Source organism: Gracilinanus agilis, chromosome 2 (genome assembly GCF_016433145.1).
Source record: "Gracilinanus agilis isolate LMUSP501 chromosome 2, AgileGrace, whole genome shotgun sequence".
In the NCBI taxonomy this organism is placed as follows: Eukaryota; Metazoa; Chordata; class Mammalia; order Didelphimorphia; family Didelphidae; genus Gracilinanus; species Gracilinanus agilis.
Window position 1 is genome coordinate 538,314,865 of NC_058131.1, and position 23,598 is coordinate 538,338,462.

Sequence of the window (23,598 nt, forward strand, 5' to 3'; positions counted from 1 at the left end):
AGATCATTGGTTTCTAAATGTTCGATTCTAGCCTTTAAGAACTGGTTTTCGGCTCTAATGTTTTGGTTTTCCTTTTCAATCTGGTCATTTTTGGTCTTCAGTTGTCTTGTCTCACTTTCCAATTGCGAAATTCTGCCTTTTAAACTGTTATTTTCTTGCCAGATTTCTTCCATCTTCCTCAGCATTTCATTTTTAAACTCTTCCATAACTTGTGACCAGCTTTCATTTTTTTGGGGAGGTTTGGATTTTTGTTTTCCCTCCTCTGTTGTCTGGATTTTCTCTGTGTAGAAGTTGTCCAGTGTTCCAGAGTTTCTCTTGATGGTCTTTTTCTTCTGGACTTCCTTATTGCTGGCCATTGTTAGCCCCGCCCCTTTTCCACTTTGTCTTTGCACTCCGGGTCTGCCTGGGCCGCAGAAGGTAGTGAAAGTCCATGGGCTGGAGATCTTTATTCGCCCCTGAGGCGATGCCTTCAGTGCTTGGGAAAGACCTCATTTTAGGGGCCTTTGTCCAGGCCGGAGGCGGTGCCTTCACCCACGTGGGCGCTCAGGGAAAGTCCCAGCCACCTGGGGTCCCTCTTCTTGCAGTGCACAGGTACGGGCTCAGGGGCTGCCAGTGATTATCTGGTTGCCCCAGTCCTGTTTACCGGCTTGTGCGTTGTGTGTGGGGTGGGGGAGGGGCTTCTTCCTCTCCTGTTTTAGTGAGAGCTGTTTCACCCCTTTAAAGTGTGGAAATGCCCCGATTCTGAGTACCTTCAATGCTTCGCCCTGTTGTGGGGTTTCTTCGTTCCTCTGGACTCGTTTTTATTTCCCTTTGAGGGGTCCTGTGTGGTTCGGTCAGGAGAGATCGAGCAGCTGCTCCTTACTCTGCCGCCATCTTAACCGGAAGTCAAAACTAAGTTCTATATGAGGGGGAAGGAGAGAATAAGCATTTATATAGCACCTAACATATGCCAAGTATTATGCTAAGCATTTTTATAAATATTATCTCTTTGATCATTTTATTTTAACATTTAACTAAGTAAAATGATCAGATTGAACTTTTAATGTTGATATGCAATATATAGCAAAAGAATGTCACAATTGTTTAGAAAATTATCAAATTATCAAATTATCCTAATACTTTGGCAGAGAAAGGAACCAATACAGTACTAAATTAGGTTATGAACATAATGTAAGTTATTTTAAGAATTTTGTTAGTCACTTATATCACATAAAAGTTGGGTATAGGGAGAGAGGTTATTAAAATGGGAAGTAATAAATATTGGAGATGGAATAGTGACAAGGAAAATAAAACTTCGTGGCCCAATGGATAAAGGGAAGAGAGAGAATTAAAAATTTGAATCAAAGCAAGGGGATCATCAGTTGTGAAATGGATGAACAAATTATTATGAAAGAGTATTATTGTACTGTTATTCAGATGATATGATTGTTTACATTCAGAATCCTTGATGGTTAAATAAAAAAATAGTCAAAACAATTAACAACTTCAGAGTTGCAGGATATAAAATAAACCCACACAAATCATCAGCATTTCTATATATTACCAACAAAACATAGCAGGAAAAGGCAGAAAGTTCCATTTAAAATAAATACAGATAGTATAAAATGCTTCCTAGCCTATCTTCCAAGACACGAATAAGGATTATATAAACACAGTTACTAAACACTCTTCACACAAATAAAGACAGTTCTAAATAACTAGATAAATATTACTACTCATGAGTATACTGAACCAATATAATAAAAATGACAGTATTAACTAAACTGACCTACTTATACAGTGCTATACCAATAAAACAATCAAAGAATTACTTTATAGAGCTAGAAAAAATAATAACTAAATCCATGTGAGAGAAAAAAAATCAAGAATATCAAGAGAATCAATGAAAAAAATGGGAGAAGTCCAGAACTAGGTGTCAAAATATACTACAAAACTGATATCCTAATAATTTTGTACTGGATAATAGAGTGGTTGATTGATGGAATAGAATCAGTACATAATATACAGAAGCACATTTACCTTTGATAAACCCAAAAATCTCAGCTATTAGGGTAAGAACTCAGTATCTGATAAAACCTTCTGGGAAAATTGGGAAGTGGTCTGGCAGAAACTAGATATAGACCATCATCTCATACCATAAACCAAGACAAGCTCAAAATCAGTACATATCTAAAAATAAGTTGCATCATAAGCAAATTAGTGAAGCATGAAATTACCTGTTAGAACAGTGGATAGGGGAAGAATTCATGATTGAATAAAAGATAGAAAAGATCATAGAATCTAAAGTAAAAATTTTTTGATTGTATAAAATTAAGTTTTTGCACAAACAAAAATGCTAAAAATAAAGCTATAATTAGAAGAAAAGCAGGAAACTGGAAGGAGGAATCTTTACAATAATTTTTGATTCATTCTCAAATATATAAAGAACTGAGCCAAAATTATAAGAATCATTGCCCTTTCCCATTTGATAGATGGTCAAGGAATTTGAATGAGAAGACTTTAGTGGAAGAAATCAAAGCTACCAATAGTCATATAAAAATGGTTAAAATAACTAATAATTAGAGAAACGTAAATTAAAACAACTCTGAGGTACCACCTCATATCTTTCAGTATGGCTAACATGATACTCACCAGCTTCATGACACTGAGCAAGTCACTTAATCCTATTTGCCACAGTTTCCTCATCTGTAAAATGAGCTGAGAAAGTTAATGGCAAGCCATTCCACTATTTTTGCCAAGAAAACCCCAAATGGACTCAACCAAACAATGATATGACAGAAATGGAAAATGACAGTGCTAGAGAAAATATGGAAAATTATTGACGCTAATGCACTGTTGGTGAAACTGTGAACTGGACCAACCATTCTAGAGATTAATTTGAAACTATCCTCCAAAAATTTAAAACTATGCATATTATTTGACCCAAGAATAAAACTCCTAGATCTGTATCCCAAAGAGAAAACATTTTGTACTCTTAAGTACAAAATATTTATAGTAGTCTTTTTTTTGTGGTAGCAAAGAATTGGAGACTGAGGGTATGTCCATCAAGTGGGGAACAAGTTATGGCATATTAATGTGAAAGAATACTATTATGTTATAAGAAGTGATGAGGGGGTTGGTTTCAGAAAAACTTGGGAAAACATATGAAATGATGCAAGTGAAATGAGCAGAACCAGGAGAATAATTTAAACTGTAACAATATTGTAAAGTTAATCAACTGTGAAAGATTAAATAATCCTAATCAGCATAGTGACCGACCAGTTTTACAAAGGTCTCATGATTGAAAAAAGAAACTTTTCCAGAAAGAGAACTGATAGACTCAGAGTGTCAACTGAAATGTATTTGTTTTCTATCCTTTCTTCTTTCCTTCCTTCCTCTTTTCCTCTCTTTTTTCTTCCTCCTTCTATCCCCACCCCCTCTAGAAAATGGCTAATATGGAAATTTTCCTGACTTCATATTTGTAATGAGTTTTCTATTTCTTGCCTTCTCAATGAATAGAGGAGGGAACAACAGGAGTATCTACAACTGGAAATAATACAAAATTAAATTTAAAAAAATTTCAAAAACACGTTTAAGAGAAAAAAACAATGAGAAACAATTTTAAAGACTTAAGAACAATGGTCAATATGATGACTAACACTATCTCCATAGGTCTTATGCATGATAAAGGATATTACCCACCTCCTAAGAAAGAGGAGACAGATACATGAAATAGATAGATACAGATTTTTAAATCTGTCCATTCTGTGGATTTGCTTTGCTTTACATTGCTTGTTTGTTATAAGGTTCTCTCCTCCTTTTTTAAAAACTGGTATCGGAAGAGAGGGGGAGTTAATAATAGTAATAACCCACCCCCAAAAAGCACCGCTAAAACATCTTTAAGATGCCAATAAGAAAATCCCAAAAAAGTTTTGAAAGTAATATGTTTAAAGGCAATCAGGTAACACCGTGGATAGAGCGCCTGGCTTGGAGTGGAGGGGAATGGAGTTCAAATCTGGCCTCAGATATTTCTTAATGATATGACTTTGAGCAAGTCATTTAATCCCCATTGTCTAGCCCTTGCTGCTCTTCTGTCTTAGAATTGATACTAAGACAGAAGGTAAGGGCTTTAAAAAAGTAATGTGTGTATATGAATATAAAAGAAAGCATTGTGAAGTTTAAATCCATTATTTTATATACAATCCTTATTTTGTGTTCTGTTGTATATATGGATGTTCTCTTTTTGTGTGTGTGCTTAAATTAAAATAAAAGAATGGAATAAATTCTCAGTAAGGGTAGAGTAGAAGAATTGTTAAGCAGTATTAAAGGCTCAGCAGATGTTTGTCATTGGTGAAATCAACTTGCTGCCTGAGTATTGTGGTTAAGGTCAGATAAAATATCATACGTGCTTTGTAAAATATAAAGTGATACATACAAAATTTTTTTATTATTAATGTGAGGCAACATGAAATATTATCTATAGGGAGAAATCAGAAAGACCAGGTTCAGTTCTTGCCTCTAATACATCAGAGCTAAGTAATCATGGGCATATCATTTAACCTTTCAGTTCCCAAAGCAACATGTTAAGACTATTTGTGGTTGATGAGCTGCTGGTATGCATTGGTAGAAGTTTTCAAATAAGAAGTTCCTAACATTAATACAATCATAAGTCCAGGCTATAACTTACATATCTTTTTCAGAAACAAAATTCCTGGGACAAATCACTATATTGCTGTCATTCTTTTACATTTTATAGTTTGTAGGATTAAACAAATGTATATGTAACTTTGTAAGTGAAAATTGCTGGGAAATAAGGTAGCTGGGCACAAAGTAGGCATTTAAAACATGCTTATTGACTGATAGATTTTCTATTTTCTACCTCGTCCTATTCACTTGCTCTTGTTACCATCACATAAAATCATGTTCAGATGTCTGAAACCAAAAAAAAGAGTATGTGCCTAAGTAGCTTTTTAAAAATAGTCTCTTTACTTATTTTATTCTGTTTATAAGGCATGCTCCCTAACTTTGGATGGTTAAAACATGAGAACTGTAAAGTTGAAGGTGCTAATATTTATCAGCTACAATTTTACTCATGCTGCTTCTCTTAGATAATTAGGCAAATGATATATATTGATTATTTTATGAGCCCATCTGCTTTCTGACTGACTGAATGAATCACAAAATCTCTAAATTAGAAGGAATATTAGAGAATATCTAATCCATCCCATACCTGAACAAGAATCATTTCTACATCACTGCTAACATCTAGACTTTGCATGAAGATTTCTAGTGAGAGATAAACCACTAGGTCCTGAGGCATCCCATTCTACTTTTAGAAACCTTAAATTGTAGGAAATATGCTTTTATCATTTCATCTTTGGAATTTGTAGGGAAGGGGAAGGTAAATTTTTATCTTACAACATGCCATCATTGTGTGAAGTGCTTTCCAATTATTATCTCATTTAATTCTCACAACAATCTGCAATGTAAGGGCTTTTATTATCCCCATGACATAACAGTGAAAACGAGACTAACAAAGGTCAAGTAACTTTCTCAGGACCACACAGCTAGGAAGTTTCTAAGGCCAAATTTGAGATCAGGTCTTCTGACTTCAAGCCCAGCATTCTGTCCATTGCTTTACCAGTTGCCTCAATTTTTATTCATTTGCTCCTAATTTCTGTCTTCTGGAATAAAGTGGGACATAACAATTTTTCATATATTTAAATATCATGTCCTTTTTTAAAATCTTCTTCAGCATAAACATACTCATTTCCTTCAATTCTCATTAGCATTGTTTTAAGACCCTTTATCATCTTTTCCTCCCTCTTTTTTAAATTATCAATGTCCTGGGGGCAGCTGGGTAGCTCAGTGGAGTGAGAGCCAGGCCTAGAGACAGGAGGTCCTAGGTTCAAACCCGGCCTCAGCCACTTCCCAGCTGTGTGACTCTGGGCAAGTCACTTGACCCCCATTGCCCACCCTTACCACTCTTCCACCTATGAGACAATACACCAAAGTTAAGGGTCTAAAAAAAAAAAAATTATCAATGTCCTTCCTAAATCCTTTGGCCAAAACTTAACTCAGTGCTCCAGATGTGGTCTGCACATTGTCAACTTTCTTATCATGAACATTATACTTCTCAGTGCAACCTAAGAGCAGGTTAGCTATTTTGGTTGCCATATTCACTCAATTCATTCAATAAACATTCCTTGAGAGGCACCCAAATTCAAAATACCATGCTTTGGTACTTAGTAATAAAGGTGATCAAGACACAAAAGTAAAGAAGTATCCTTCAAGGGTAGTTAATTCTACTGATGGGAAACATCTGCATCGATAAGTAGATATAAAATTGTTCTTAAAAAAAGAACTAATTTGTAGATAAACAGACTTGTACGAAAATATTTATAGCTGCGCTTTTTGTGGTGGCAACAAATTGGAAAAGGAGGGTATGTCCTTCAATTGGGGAATGGCTGAACAAACTGTGGTATATGCGGGTGATGGAATACTATTGTGCTAAAAGGAATAATAAACTGGAGGAGTTCCAGGTGAACTGGAGAGACCTCCAGGAACAGATGCAGAGCGAAAGGAGCAGAGCCAGAAGAACATTGTACACAGAGACTGATATACTATGGTAAAATTGAATGTAATGGACCTCTGTACCAGCAGCAATACAGTGACCCAGGACAATTCAGAGGGATTTATGGTAAAGAACGCTGCCCACATTCAGAGGAAGGACTGCAGGAGAGGAAACATATAAGAAAAACAACTGCTTGAATGCATGGGTTGGGGTGGACATGATTGAGGGTGTGGACTCGAAACTACCACACCAATGCAACTACCAACAATTTGGAAATAAGTCTTGATCAAGGACACATGACAAAACTAGTGGAAATGTGCATCGGCCATGGGTGGGGGCAGTGCGGGGGGCGAAGGGGAAAGTAGGAGCATGAATCATGTAACCATGTTAAAAAAATATTAATAAATGTTTAAAAAAAAGAAAGAAAGAAATTTAGGCTTATGGGGATATTGTTGGGGATATAGATGCTAAACAATAACTCTAGTTCAACTATAAATAATATGGAATTAGGTCTTGATCAATGATACATGTAAAACCCAGTGGAATTGTGCATCGGCTAAGGGGAATTAGTGGGATTTGGGGGAGAGGGAAAGAACATGAAATATGTAACTATGAGAAAATATTCAAAATTAAAATTAAAATAATAATAAAAAATTAAAAATTAAAAAAAGAACTAATTTGGAAGAGAAAGTGATTTAGAAGGAAGTGTCAATAATGATGAGTGTTCAGTATCACTAAGGGGAGAGTAAGAAAGTCAAGGTAGGAGTTTGTTAATCATTGAAGAATGAAGAACAAATGTAGGTAGGCTATCATCATCCCAAGAAGTTCAGTCTCAGGATAGAATCCTCTCAGAGCATCAGCCTTGTGTTATCTGGAAAACTGGAGATGGGGAAGATAGAGTAGGCTCAGATGAGGGAGCTGTTGGAAGTAGAATTCCATGAGCCTTCAGAGGATGGCCCAAAGGAACATGATAGAATGGCTGGCCAAAGAGGGAGGAAGTAGGATGTTCCTCCAATTCCTTGGTAGGCTAACACCCAGTATTAAATTGATTCCTCAAGACAACCTAGGCAAATTAATATGATGTTAGGCCATTAGGCAGAATTACAGGGGATGCTATGCCTTCTCTTAGTACCTGTCTCTCCAGGCAATATCCCATTTTCTTTTTAGGATAGAATGACCTTGTCTCCCAAAGATCAGGGTTTTGTTTTTGTTTTTGAGGATGAATGGGAATTTATATTCATTCTTTAGCTAATCAAAGAAAATGCCTTCCACCAAAGCTGGAAGTATAAGTCATGCTTAAAAATTATGTATGCTGGCAGCACAACCCCACTAAGCTGTGAATTTGTTACAGAGGGCATTTTTCCCTTTTCCTTATTGTATAGTTTAAACTCAACTTTTACTTTGTTACAGCAAATCTTTTGCCATTCTCTCCCTCAAAGGCAAAATATAGGAAAGTACTTGATAAGCTAAATGAAGGCAGTATTTAACATCCTGACTATTTAAGGTCCTTTCTTAAAATGAGAAAGTATTCCTTGGATTTCACATTTCTATAGTTGATATATTTCACTGAACTGATATAGCAAGATCTCAGCAATAAATGGCCTCTGCTTTTCTTTTCTCTTATCTCATAAATGTTCTTCTTACTTGTCTGTTATGCAAGTAACATTCAAGAAGGCATACAGAAAATTGATTTGTGAGAATTAGAGATATAAATGCTACTAATAATATATTTACTTATCTTCATTAAGTATTGAGTTTTGAATGACTTATGAACAATTAAAATAGAGATCTTCTACCTCTTCATTGGTGGAAAGTGACTTATTGTTGGCATTATTGATCAGATGATTGGTACTCTTGCATCTGGAGGAAAGGAAGAATTGCCCTTAATCCAGCAGAGTTTATTCCTTTTTGATTGAAGAACTAAATTTGAATGAAACAGTGTGAGAATGAAGTAATACATCTAATAACATGATGGCTAGTCTAAACTCCAAGGACTCATTTCAGTTCTCATGTGGCTTTCTGATTGGAAGGAACCGTTTAACTTCCTTAAGGTTCTCTATCTAACATTTATGTAGGAGGCAACTAGATGGCACACTAGACCTAGAGTGACTTAAAATTTGGCCCAGACCAAATTACTTACTGTATGACCCTGGGTAAATCACTTAATCCTATTTGTCTCAGTTTCCCCACCTGGAAAATGAGCTGGAAAAGGAAATGGCAAACCACTGCAGTATCTTTACCAAGAAAACCCCAATGGTGGTCAGACACGACTAAACAAAAGCATTTAAAGAATGCTTTAAGGCAGTAGTGTCAAACTTAAATAGAAACAGATCCCTGCACAAATTAATATTATGTCATATTTCATTTTTATTTATTTTGTTAAACATTTCCAAATTACATTTGCATCCAGGTATATTGGCCTAGGGCACTGATGGTGAACCTTTTAGAGACCCAGTACCCAAACTGCAATCCTCACAACACATGTGACCCCCCCAAATACCCTCCCAACCCAGACAGGGGAGGTAGGAAGCACTCCCATTGGGCTACTGGGAAGAGGGGTGAGTGATGTGAGAAATGTCCTCAAGCACCTGTGGAGAGGGGAAGGGGAGCAGCCCCCTCTGCATAGGTTCACCAACACAGACCTGGAGGATTTTGCAAGATTGAATTTGACAGTTCTGTTTTAAAGTTTACAAAACACTTTATAAATAATGTCTATTTTTATACCCACAGCAACCCTGGGAGGTAGGGACTATTATTATTTCCATTTTAAAGATGTGGAACCCTAGCCAACACTGGTCTCCCTCCTCATTTCTGCCTCCTGGTTTTCCTTGATTCCTTCAAGTTCCAGCTAAAATCCCATCTCATGGAATCCTCTCCCAATTTCCCTTAATTCTAGTACTTCCCCCCATTGATTATTTCTAATTCTGTATACTTCTTGTTGGTACATAGTTATTTACATGCTGTCTCCTCTATCAGATTGTGAGTTCCTTAAGTTCAGGGACTATATTTTACATTTCTTTGTTTTCCCAGCATAGTAAAGTGTCAGGTGCATAGTAGGTCCTTAATAAATGTTTGCTATTGACTGACTAAATGATTTCTAAGATCATTTCCAACTCTAGCATACTGTGCTCCTAGAAATCACCTTCATCTCATCATAATATTAAGCTATGCTAGGAGACTCCTGCTCCATGTATGGTCTTTGCATGCTTTACATTCACCGTTAGTTTTTAAATCTTATAGGACTTAACACAGACACACTATAAATCAATCTAAGCCCTTAGATTTAGTAAGAAAATACAAGTGTTATAATAAGCTAGTATAATTCGGAAGGAGTGGGGAGATGCATTAATGTGGCTGAGGGGGGGAAAGGATCCTCTGGGTACTTTACACTGATCAGTGAACAGCCTTTCACTTTTACATATACCTTTGTGATTTCCCTGAGTCACAATTCAGAGACTTCTTAGCATATCTTCTTACCTGGTAGAAAAATGTTGTAGTGACTCATTTCTGGATCTTATGATGGTATTTAGGTTTCTTTTTCATATTCACTGTCTGGGGATTTTTATTGAGTCTGTATCATTGCAGGTTCTTGATGTACTTTGCTCTCTCTGTCTCTGTAATGGGGTCGCAGTAAGAGCTAACCAGAACCTAATCTGTGACAACCTGCTGCCCCGAAGAGACTTGCTTCTACAGACCCGGCTGATTAATGATGTGACAAGGTAGGATTATTATTGTGTTGTTGAGCACTATACCTGACCTTATCTGGAGCACAAGGGCAGTGGGGAAGATTGGCCTCTCCTCTCTTGGAATTCATATAGGATAGCAGGGCATTCTCAATCTTCTCTGTTCCAACTGTAGATCGCTAAAGATGAAAAGTACAGTATTCTTTGGTCCTGGACATGTTTCTGGCTTCTCCTAGGTTGGCCATTTTATATGAACTGTTTATAAAGTAATGTAAGTTGAATATTTTAAGACAGTTTGTCTAGTTATGACCCTGTCAGTTCAGGATACTTAATATGAGGGTAAAAATGTATTCTTTAGAATCCTCAGGACTTGAAGACTATGTACAGCCACAAAGCAAATTCATCTTGCAAATCATTTGTATGAACAAACTATATGGAAATCTATAAAAACTGGTTTTTGTAACCCTTTATATACATCGATTGTCTTGAAAATAGCAACTAGTTTTAAATGCTTGACACAATTATGAAACGTAGCACCAGGCTACTTAATAATGAATTGTTCTTCATTCTATGTGCCAAGGTCACTTCATAATTTTATCCTAGGCCCCATAAGCCCCTGATGACTCCTGACTAAATGATCATGTTTTCTTCCTTCTTTTGTTAGTCAAGGATCAGAAAAAAATTTCCATCTTAATTACACTGAAAATATAAAGGCACCCAGTTGCATGTAGAGGACAAGCAAACAAGCTTACTTAAGAGTGCAGAAAATATGTAGATTCAATTCAGACATTTCCAGCTAAAAAAAGTTATTACTTAGGCACATTATTATTTTCCTTTAAAATGAAAAAAATTAACCCTTCTGCCTTTACTCCATCTCTATCTTCTAGAAACAACATATAAAACATTCTTAATTGGAGAAAACAAAATAGTGGTTTTACTAGGCCCAGGTTTTCAAAAACAGGTTTTTTTCTCATTATTAGCTAGATATCCAATTTTCTAGAAAAAATCTGGAACATCCATAGAGTTCAACTGTCCTAGGCAAAAAGAATGGGATCTTTGAAATTAAGCTCTGCCTTGAGTCAGGCTTTATTCCAGAGACGTCTTTACAGAGGCAAATAATAATACCCAAGGTATTATAATAATAACCTCAAAAATGTAAAGCCATTGCCAAGAACTTTCTCTAATTAAAAGTGATTTCTAGTGGCTACTCATCATAATCCTAAAATAATCTTCATTTAAGAATGTAAAGTCTGCAACCAGTTTAGATGTGGAGATAAGTCATCACTTTCGTCTGTCAGAAATGAGGAAGTTGGTGTGGTGCAGTCAAAACAAATGTTCAATTTATATTCTATATTGGAGAAAATATATTTCTAAGTCCCAAGTCACCTTCTACTTTTCAATAATAATAATAAAAATACATGTCCCTTTTCTAGGTACAAGATGACTAGCCATAAGCTTCCTCTTCCTTGACCCATCTGCACTTCTTTGTCCTTCAGAATGTGTTACCTTATTTTTACATTCCATTTCAGCATCCGGCCAAATATTTTCCTGGGTGTTGCTGAAGGCTCAGCTCAGTACAGGAGATGGTACTTTGAGCTTATAATAGATCAAGTAGATCCCTTCATAACAGCAGAACCCACACACCTCCGGGTAGGCTGGGCTTCTTCACCAGGCTATGCCCCCTACCCTGGTGGTGGAGAAGGTTGGGGAGGCAACGGTGTTGGTGATGACCTATACTCCTATGGCTTTGATGGGCTTCACCTGTGGTCTGGTAAGTATCTTTTTCAAAGCTTCATTCAGTTGTTTTTCCTCACATTAAGTTTGGGAAGGAGTCTTTCTTATAGTTTTCAATACCTTTTCTGAAGGTCATTGTTCTAGCCTACAGGAAATCAGGAAACATGGTTTTTCTTTTCAGCTTTACTCACTAAGATTGTACAAGTTATTTTTCTGTGACTGTTTTTATATCTAAAATTAAAACTTTACATTTGCTTTCTTTCTCATAACTCCCAAGGATATGGTCAAGACAGTTAATAGTTAAAATTTATGCTTTAGTTTTTCAAGCTCAAATTTATTCTTCCACATTATATGACAATTTACTCTACAGTCTTAATGGTACATTTTCAAATGCTTATTCAAACTCATACTCCTCTTTGTTCAATCTACAGACCTTCTTTAACTTTTATCAATATACAAGTAGGTTCAGGACTTCATCCTGGGAAATGATATATAAATCAATCACTTTAAATTTTATAAAAGAATAACAGTTTCTGTTATTTTGGATACCACTTGTTACGTTTGGATCCTACTTCAACCAACAACATAGAATATCGTACGTTAGACATTTATCTGAGAATTCAGCCATGGATTGACCATGACCTAGGCTTTTAAAAAACTTTTTTAATATTTTGTCATTATTTTATTTTAATAACAAATTTCCACATAAGTTTTTCAAAGTTATATGATGCATGTTGTTGCCTTCCCTTCTTCCCACCCTCCTTCCAGAGTTGACAAGCAATTCAATCTGGGTTATATGTGTATTATTACATAAAACATATTTCCATATTATTTATTTTTGTAAATGAATAATCTTATAAAACCAAAACCCCAAAACATATACCCAAATAAACAAGAGAGATATCATATGTTTTCATCTGTATTTCTACTCCAACAGTTTTTTCTGTAGAAGTGGATAGCTTTCTTTTTCATAAGTCCCTCAGAATTGTTCTGGATCATTTTTATTGCTGTTAGTAGCAAAGTCTATCACATTTGATTGTTCCACAATATTTCAGTGACTGTGTATAATGTTCTCTTAGTTCTTCTTATTTCACTCCATATCAGTTCATGTAGGTCTTTCCAGTTCTTTCTGAAATCCTCCTGTTCATCATTCCTTATAGCACAATAGTATTCCATCATATCATATACTACATTTTATTCAGCCATTCCTTAGCCAAGTGACATCTCTTTAGTTTCTAATTCTTTGCCACCACAAAAAGAACAGCTATAAATATTTTTAACAAACAGGTCCTTTCCCAATAAAAAAAGCTTTTTAAAGATAACTAATATTTGAGAGACATCATTTAATTATCTCCAAACTATGTTTTATCACATACTCCTAGCAGTAAAAAAATGAGCATGTACTCACAAATGTCATAGATTTATTTTATTTATGTATTATATTTATGTACCATTGAAGTAATAATTATGAGTTTAAAATTTCATGTAAAATTGGAGTTTAATTTGGGGAGTCATGGTCAGACATACTCTTTAGGAAAATTATTTTTATCAGCTTTGTGAAGTATGAGTTAGGGAAAGGAGAGACTTGAGGTCAGGAGACTTTTTAGGAAGCTACTATATAATGAAAAGGTAGTAAGGCCCAAGTTAGGATGGTAGCTATGGTGTGTGTAAAGAGAAAGGATAAATAATATAGATGTTGTGGGGAGATTGCAAAGATTGATAACTGACTTAGATATAAGGATTAAAGAGAATGAGGATTTGAAGATGAATCTAGGACCTCAACCTAGAAGGTTTGTGCTATCCTTGACAGTAACAGAAATGTTTGGAGAATAATTGGATTTTGGGGAAAATATAATGTATACCTGTGATGACAATCATAACCCATCCATATTTGTGTGTGATTCAGCCCATCCTATCCACAACAATAAAGGAAAAGGTAGGACTCTTACTAATGAATAACTAATTTGGAGGACAGAATTCACTCTGACAGACAAGTTGATCTGGAGATGTGAAGTTTACAAGCTGAGGCAGGAGGAAAATTTTTCCATTAGAAACTTTGCAGTTGCCTGTGAATGTTTGGGAGCTATTAGGTTAAAACTACCCTTAGAGACCAATGCCTGAATTGATTTATTTTTATTTTTTTAATTGTCTTGTTTTGGATTGTGTTTAATATTGCAAACTACCTGATATCCTCCTTGGAAATAGGGAGGGCTAAGCACTAAATTAGAAAAAAGAGACACCATGGTATAAAAAGAATGCTGACCTAAGAATCAGATTACCTAAACTTTGCTACTTGTTCTGTCACTTACCTGTTCTTATCATCTTGGTACCATAATTTCAGCACTGTAAGCCTCAGTTCCCTCATCTTTAGAGTCCAGGATTGAGACTAGATAATTTCAAATATTCTTTTTTGTTTCCAATATTCAATTATTCTATTCTCCCAAAGATAGTTGGAATTTGAACAAGGTATTTATTTAGCATTTTGAGCTTCCTAAAGAATAATTGGGTATATAAATAAGGCAGTATTCTAATATAACAATGGTTCTGTCTTCTTTTCAATGAAGAAACTCTTTCTAATAATGCAAATAGCCATGCCTTCCTCTCTGATGTGACTCTCGTCTATGTCCTCCTGTAAATTTACCACAAAGGTTTCATTGAATGTATCATGGGCCTTCTTCACCTGTTTGCAATGCATGGGTGCCAGTTCAGCTTGTAAACTTTTTTATCTGTTATCCCTCTTTCTAATGTGACTAGCCCATCCTTTTTTACCAGTTAGACTTTTTCAGTAGAGTTATATATCACACTCTTTCTTCATAATTCCTCATTTGTAATATATGGTACTCTGATTCTTGTTGCCCTTTGAAAAATCTTTAGTGATCATAGAATTATATAACTTAAAACCTTACAAGATAAGTCACAAAATACTAGTGCGACTAAGATGGACTTTTGTTACCAAGAGGAGCATGGTGTTGAAAGAACTGTGCTATTTCCCAAGGGCAGTCTCATTCACATCCTTTTCCCTGTTCAACTTTAGGCCAGTCGCATCATTCATTTGCATTACCTGTCCCACATATATCTATTAATACATGAACTCTTTATATTGTCCCTCTAGCTGCATTTCATGGTCTGAACAATAGGCATTTTTCATTCACTTATTTTACTGTGTGATTGGTTCAACAAAAGTCTTGAGTGCGGATCTTATTTAGGAATGTTCCTAGGCTTGGCATAATCAATTAATTGTCATTTACAAACAAGAGCAACTAGTGGGCCTTACTTTTCAGGTAAAGAAGGAATCCCTATTCAATCCCTCATGACTATGGCAAACAACTTTGGTAAGAATATGTCTATTTTGTGCTTCATTATTAATACTCAAAAGGTATTTCAGGAAAAAACAACATCCTTTTGTGTAATTCAGGGAATTTATTTCATTAAGATATATGTTTAGGAGACAACTCATTAGAGGAATGCCTTTAAATAATATTTTACTTTGGGAAATAAAATGCTTTTTTATAGTCAACAAACAATAAGTGCAGTTTTGTATTTTCTAAACATGGGCTGGAATAGCATTCCCAAAATCCTGCTTGTTCATTTCTGATGCTTTCATCAAGGAGGGCTTTCAATATAGGGAGAAGTAATGCTCAGGAATGTCTTATATAGATGGAAAAATAAGCAAATGGAAGAGCAATTAAGGATTTTACTTGATCTCTTTGTTTTGAAGATTAATAGGCTACAAAGGTTTCCTATGCATTTAATACCCTCCTTTCTTATATATATCTTAAGAACTGACCCCTCAAGTATTCAAAAGTATGTAGTCTCCAGCATGGATCTCCTTTTTGAATACTTGATCTAATATAGTTGCTTTTCCTTTCTTTGTTTCCTTTGGAACCATTCCACTTGCTCCAGCAACATTAGTGGGTCTGTATGGTGTGAATCCAAATGTGGTGGTTCTACTTTCGTTGATGATGAAAAGAGTTTATTAAAATCTTGAGAAGTCATTTTAATTTTTGGTCTGTTTGTTGTCCTTCCAGTTTAACTTTATATGCCTTTGAAATGGCTTTGTTTAGTTAGGTTGCTTACAATCCTTTCTCTAAACATTTTTTTCCTTCATCTGACTCTTACTCTTTTCTGATGTCGTATTGCTCTCAATCTTGTGTCATTCAAGATTTGTAAAATGATTTTACCTTCTAAACTGGCATTGACCTTGGGTCCTTTATCTATATGCCAAGCAAAGGGATCAGAGTTTGCTGACCAAATCTGTTTTTAACCTCTTTGGTCTAACTTGGCAGTTGATCTAATCAGTTAAACTTCTATATCATAAAATAAAATTTCATACATAAAATTCTGTATCAAAATCTTTTTATCCATTCATTTTTCTTTTTTTTCATCCTCTATAACTTATTAGTTCAGAAGGTAGATGTTTTGAACTATGTGTGATATATTTTTTCTCATTTTCATTTTCTAGCATTATTATAATATAACTTATTTTAATTTTTGCCTTGACAAGTCAGTGACCTTGTTGTTTACAGATTGCAGATTCAAAAATAATTTCCAGCTGAGCAAGGAGTCATTTCTTGTCTGTTAAAATAGTAAATAGCACTTTTCATTATATTTACTGCTTTTCATGTTTAATATGTCCTTATTCTTTTCTTGAAGAAAATATTTGTCATCTAAAGCACTAAGTTTTCTATAAGTATACAAGCCTTTGGCTTCCTTCATTCTTTAATCCTGAGTTACATTTTTCAAAATATTTTTCACCGTTTTCTGTGTTTATCTTTCCATTGAAATAATTGAGCATCATAGTGCATGTTGATTTAATTTGGAAGATCTAGTCAAGTTCTTCATAAAATTTTTCTGCCTAATCCTTTGCAATCAATTATAATGCAAAAGCTAAAATTATTTTCAGGATTGTCCCTTGGAAAATATTTATTATGAGGTCTTACAGTATGAGAGAATCAAATATCCCATAATTTTTTCATAGCTTCTAAATGCATAAGAAAACCAGCTCTATCAGATCCTTAATTTGCCTCTATATACTTGTGGTATCCTTCTTTTAAAGATATTCCTTTTGTCTTCTGGCGTTATTTGTAGTAAGAATTTCTAAACTGATATAATTGATTAACTTATTTGTTATCTGTTAACTTAACTTTATAGTGGCTAAAAACTGCATCATACCAAAATAAGATATCAGAGTAGGACTTTTTTTGAAGGGCAAAAGGATTAATGAAACTAAAGTATTAATAAAAAAAAGTATGAATTAAAGTTTTAATTTTTATCTCCCTATTGTTCTTCCATCTTCTTGTTCCATAATTCAGTTTTAGAATTATCTTCACTGTGATTGAGTTTCATTTCTTCGTTCTTGAAAATCTTTTCATAGGTCCTAGGCTAGCATAGTTTATAAAAAATTTTAGCTTGTTCTTTAGGTTTGCCTCTGAGTTTACTGAAGGAACTATACTATGCCAAATGTGCTGTGACCCTCAGAAAACTGTTCCTTGAAAAATGATTCAAGAAGAAAAAAGTATTATGTAAATTCCTTGATAGCTATTCTGTTTTGTTATAAGCTTCTTCATAGCTACCCTGTTTTGTAATATTGAAGACATAAGTGGACTTGAAAAAGGTATGTGTACTTTACCCCCATTGCTAGTCAGTCATCTTCCCACCTTCCCAAATCATAAAGTAGGCACATTTTTATACTATGTCTCTGAATTACTTGAGTTTACAATTTAGTTAGTTCCTTAATGGATACAGAAACTAAGAATACCTAAAAGGAAGAAAATCTCCTGGCTTCCCAAAGGGCCTACTTTTAATGGACCCAAAATTGTCTTTTGAATATGCCTGCCAATACTTTTGTTCATTTTGTCTAATTAAGTAACATTACAATAGAGGATAGTAGTATACAGTATGCTATCTCCCTCAACATTTTCCCTTTGAAATAGAATTTTTAGTCATGACATTTTGTGCCAGGAAGATGTATCACCATTGCTTTTCATTAGCTTATTTTTCCCATTGGTATGTATGACTCAGTTTTTAAGAAGTTGATTGCTAGTTTCTGAAATTTGCTCTGAACTTGCTTTAGCTGTATGCGGTATGTTCGGGAAAGTCCTCATTGCCCCAAGAAGTGCAGACAAAATCATCTGTAAGATTTATACAATGTACTCTCATCAAAACCCAAATATTTTTCCTCTTTTCCTAATATTTTGAACTAGCCTATGAAATATGCAATAAATATAAATATTGCTTATAGGAATACAAGTAAATATATCTAAATGTGTTCCATGTAAATAAAAAGCATTATCAGTGACTCTCATCAGAATGTGAATGAATTTGGCAACATTTTAGAGATTAGAGCTTTTGTGTATAATGAAGAAATAAGTACATATTGGTAAAATGAAATTAAAATAATATATAGCACTTAATGGGAAATTGTTGGACATTCCAAAGATAATTTTCCTTCCTTTTTCAGAAATTGCTTATAAAATTTTTTGCGTAATTTCTTTAACACTTTATCCTCTGCAATTGATAGTGCATGAGCAATAATTTTTATTATGATCTTTTTTTAGATATTTTAATCACTGTAATGAGATGATCAAATATTTCTCTTTGTTTTTATTCACAAGATAAAATGAACCCTGCCATTTCCTTTTAATTATACATTAATCAATAAACTCTGTAGATTCCCCTAGTAAAATCTAAAAACCAGCCATCCATTTTGTTACAACTTCATTCTTCTCTTTTTGTTTTGCCTTTTATTAATATAGTTAATCTGTCAAGATTGATATAGTTTCTCTAGTACTGGAGTTTTTAACCTAAGGGTCTATGATTTTATTGTTCCACAAATATTTTGATAAGTGGAAATATGGTTGATTTCCTTTATATATATATATATATACATATATATGTGTGTGTATATATATATTATTATATAAATGTTATACGATACAAATATAATGATAATAAACAAATGAAATAAATATAAATTATTATATAATATATTGCTTTATATTATATAATATTTATAAAACAAATATAAATTATTTTAAAATATTATTTTAAGCATAGGTTGATAGTTTTCACCAGATTTCTAAGAGTTCATAACACAAAAAAGATGATGAGGGGCAGCTGGGTAGCTCAGTGGAGTGAGAGTCAGGCCTAGAGACGGGAGGTCCTAGGTTCAAACCCGGCCTCAGCCACTTCCCAGCTGTGTGACCCTGGGCAAGTCACTTGACCCCCATTGCCCACCCTTACCACTCTTCCACCTATGAGACAATACACAGAAGTTAAGGATTTAAAAAAAAAAAAAAGATGATGAGACAATGTTCTTCTACTAGGCTAGCTTGCTGGTGATTGGACAAGGGTGTCATGTTATTCAATAATAATAACAAATAGCTAACAGTTATATAGTACTTCCTATGTGCCAATCACTGTGCTGTGCTTTACCATTTTGAATTCATTTGATCCTCACAACAATCCTGAGAAATAGGTGCTATTATTATCCCCATTTTATAGATGAGAGAACTGAAGCAAGTTGAGGTTGTGACTTACGCAAGGTCAGATAGCTAGAAAGTGTCCGAGGCTGGATTTTAACTCCCTTTTTCCTGATTCCAGGTCCAATGCACCAATTACTTTGCCACCTAGATGAAGTATAAAGTGTGAGGATCTTTAAATTGCCATTGTATCTGGAGACCAGAGTGTAGAGATTAAATGAGATAATCTTTGTAAAACAGCATGTCTTGTGTCACATAGTAGATGCTATATAAATTCCAACTATTATTATCATTTTATTACTGTTACTATTATCTCCTATGCCTCTGAACTGACCATCCCCAAGCCTGCAATATTCTGCCTTTTAATTTATCTAACTTCCTTGAATACACAGCTCAAAATTTTGCTTTCTATAAGAGGCCTTTCCTAATCTCTGGGAGCTGCTGTTTTTCAGTTCTCTATAATTCTTACATATACATGGTTATTTGTATATTATTTCTTCCATTAGAATGTAAGCTTTTTGGCATAGGGACTGTTTTTGCTTTTCTTTATATTCTCATAATGTAGCTCATTACTGAAACATAGTAAGTGCCAAATAAAACTTCTTGGCTTGAATTGACTTGACTGGTACTTTCCTCTGCCATACTGGTGAAGGGTGCTAAAACAAGTGTGCCAACTAGATAGATTTTCGTATATTTGTACTATTCTTCAACACAAAATCTAACTGTAGATGGTTTCATTATACAAATCTCTCAGATTGCTTGGATTAAAGAAATATTAGGCATTAGTATACATCAGAAATACTCCTCAGAAGTACAATTAAAGATATTCTTTTTATATGTAGTATTTGTGGCACCCATTTCTCACATGTGCAGTCCTTAGAAGAACTACCTCCAGCTCAAGGCATTGTGTGTGGATTTATATCCACTCAAAATAGTATCTCACATTGCTTTGTTTTTCCAGTGCAATTAGTTCAAAGAAAAGACTTTTAATGAAATAGCGTAGTAAGATTTTCAAAAGAATATTCTCCATACTCCAGCAAATATATGTCTGTATTTAGAGTTGCATATATATGTATATACAAATATGTAATATATCCTTAAATGTGTGTACATGTTTATATATGCACATGCATGCCATCAGTGGGGAGAATGGCCATGTGTGAGGATCCCATAAGTGGCCTTTTATGTTTTCTGGTGATACTGTTGTTTGGCTTTCACTGTGTCCACTTACTGGGTACTCTCTGGGTACAGTGTTTCTACTGGGCCTGCTTCTTGCTGAGTGTAGTATCTCTGCTGGGTTTATCATTCTTCTATCTTCACTGTTCCTCTGGACACTCTCTGCTGCTCGCAGTCTTCACTGGCACATTCATCTCTTCAGGGATTCATCAATCTTTGTTTCAGTCTGCTGAGGTATAGTGGCTAAAGCTTCTCCCTAATAAGGGCAAACTGACACTTCATTATTCCTAAAGTTTGTTCCCAGTTAAAATGTAAGCTCCATGACAGCAGAGAGTATACTGCTTTTCTATTTGTATCCCTACCTTTTAACACACTGCTTTGCACACAGTAAGCTTCAATAAATATCTTTTCATCCATTCACTGATTCAAAGTTTAATGTCCAGCTAACAAATTCTATTCATAATGAACTCAGACTAAGCTTAGGTCTTTGATTCTCCAACCATAAGCAGATCAAAGTTTTCTGTTTTAGATAATTATTTTGCTTAGGTACAGTCAATCTGAAACAGTCCCAAGATTCTCTTTCACTTAGCTACAAATTAATTTAAGAATAAAGATTAGGCTAAGAAGTCTACAATAGTGTTCTTCATTCACTTAGCCTAAATTTCTTTTATCATGCACATATCTCAGTAGCAAAATCTGAGTTCTTTAGGGCTCTCTTTTGGCCTTTGAAAACCTCAGTTCTCCTACATATTAGAAATGGTTTTTTTCTTTATAAAACCCAACATTTTCTTTAAAAAGGATCTTTTGAATTCCTTGTCTACTTCATGATAGGCCTTAGTTTTTAAATAAAAAACAATTTTTCATATTTTTATTTTAAAGGTATTCAGAGAAAGAGAAATGCTAGCTATTCTTAATAGTCTCTATATTCACTGAAAACTTATTACCTTTAAAAAAGAATGTTTTTTATTCAAATGCTTTTCATCATAATATTTCTATTGTACATCATCATAAATCTCTTTGTTGTTCTGAAAAGATTAAATACACTGTGCATATCTGAAGGTAGATATTCAGGAAGGGATTTTTTTCTCAAAATATAGATACTCCTTTTTTTCTGTCTCCATCTTTGATTAATCATTTTGTCTTGCCACTTAATGATATTATAAAAGAAGAACAATAAATAATGAATATGGATCTTCCTTTAATATTTTGACAGAATTCTATAGGCTACAGAAACTGTACATTAAAACTTGTCACTTTTTTGTATGTGCATTTATGAAAATATGACTTTTTTGAGAATTTTGCTCTAACTTAACTTGGGTTATTTAATGACTTCTAGTATTGTTGTGGTCACTTTGTTTACTATCAAGGAGACAGGATTATTTCCTGTAGCATTAGACCCAGTGATAAGAATGAAAACTTTTACCTTTTTTTTATCTTTCTGGATTCTCCTTTTTACTCAGCAATCTGTATCAACCATCACAGGGTGTTTCTGAAGGAACTCTTTCCTTCCCTCAGTGAGTTCAGTGCCTGATTCAATTTCTTTTCCTTCCGATTCCTGCCCTTATATAGGAGACTTAAGCAGATATGTTTATGTATGCTCAAGCATCCCAACTTTATAGTTCTTCAGGCTTTTCAGTTCCCTGTGGTCTATTCCTGCATTCCACTTCAGCTATATATAGGTACAGTCATGCATTTGAACTTTCTATCACCCACAAGTGTACCACCTCCATGTTCATGAACTCTAAAAATCATTTATCTAAGGATAATCTATGATCATTCCTTAGGAGTCATATGACTCCTCAGCTTATCCTTCATCTCCCTTTCAGTTCCTTTGCCTTTGTACTGTATCCACTCTCCTCCCTTCTTTAGTTTGATCTTTTAGTAAACTAGTTCAACTCTATCAGTCTCTACTCTTTAACTCTGATATAGAAATGTTGTAGTAATAGAGATGAGTTTCCCTACCTTTCTGTAGCACTATAGCACTATTTTTTTTATAATCACACCAGATCATCTGATAGCTTGTTGGTCTTACTACTTTTCATTCTGATTTTTTTCAGGAAGAAATGATCTCTCTTCATAATTCTAGGATAGCCATATCTCTCAGATGTAATAGCAGCAAATATGGGTTCCCAAGCATTAGCTCTTTAGATTTCTTCCCTACTTCAACTTTTCTGAGCATTGCAAAATTTGTCTAGTGCATTGGGTACCAACCAGAGTCTGAAAACGTGCTGTACCACCTGAAAACTTGTTCATTCCCATTCAAGGCAACTTCCTTCATATCAGGCACTGTGTCTTCCCACTTACAGCTTGAAGAATTATGGCTCACATCATTTATCTCATAAAAAGAAAGTAAATTTATGTCTCAAAGATAGATTTGAGTTAGAAAATTCTCACTTAAGATCAGTCTATCATTGTCTATCCATTGACCCGTTATTGTTTTGATCACAAAGCCTTTTCATATTCTCTTATGACCCAGTGTTCTATTTATAAATCTGACTCTCAAGGTAAGATTTTCAAGAGTCTATCACTACTTCTCATTGTCTTTGCCTGCTTTTTCTAACCAGGCCGAATTCCAAGAGCAGTGGCTTCTGTCAACCAACATTTGTTAAAGTCGGATGATGTGGTGAGCTGCTGCCTTGACCTTGGTGTGCCCAGCATCTCATTCCGAATCAATGGGCAGCCTGTGCAGGGAATGTTTGAGAACTTCAACACTGATGGTCTCTTCTTCCCTGTGGTGAGCTTTTCAGCAGGCATCAAGTAAGTTTAATTTTGTGTGCTCCTCGGATTACCATGGCCAACTCTTCCTTCCCTACCCTCATCCCTGGAAGTTAAAGCTCATGTTGTTCACCTTTATCAGATTTCTTTGGGTCTTTTGACTATTTCTAGTATGAATTACTCAGAAAGTGTGGATAGGAAATGTCCTTATGAATAAGGAAATGAAAAGTATGGGAATGGCAACTATATGATTAAT

At 34.7% G+C, this 23,598-nt stretch overlaps 1 protein-coding gene across 1 annotated transcript in view; it reads left to right on the plus strand.

The window, feature by feature from the left end:
* The window catches only part of RYR3 (ryanodine receptor 3), a 570,927-nt gene that overhangs the window by 164,942 nt on the left and 382,387 nt on the right, over positions 1-23,598 (plus strand). The window contains exons 17-19 of the mRNA XM_044660040.1: positions 10,139-10,272; positions 11,766-12,007; positions 23,192-23,384. Coding sequence (XP_044515975.1) covers positions 10,139-10,272; positions 11,766-12,007; positions 23,192-23,384 — 569 coding nt within the window. The remainder of the gene's footprint in view (positions 1-10,138; positions 10,273-11,765; positions 12,008-23,191; positions 23,385-23,598) is intronic.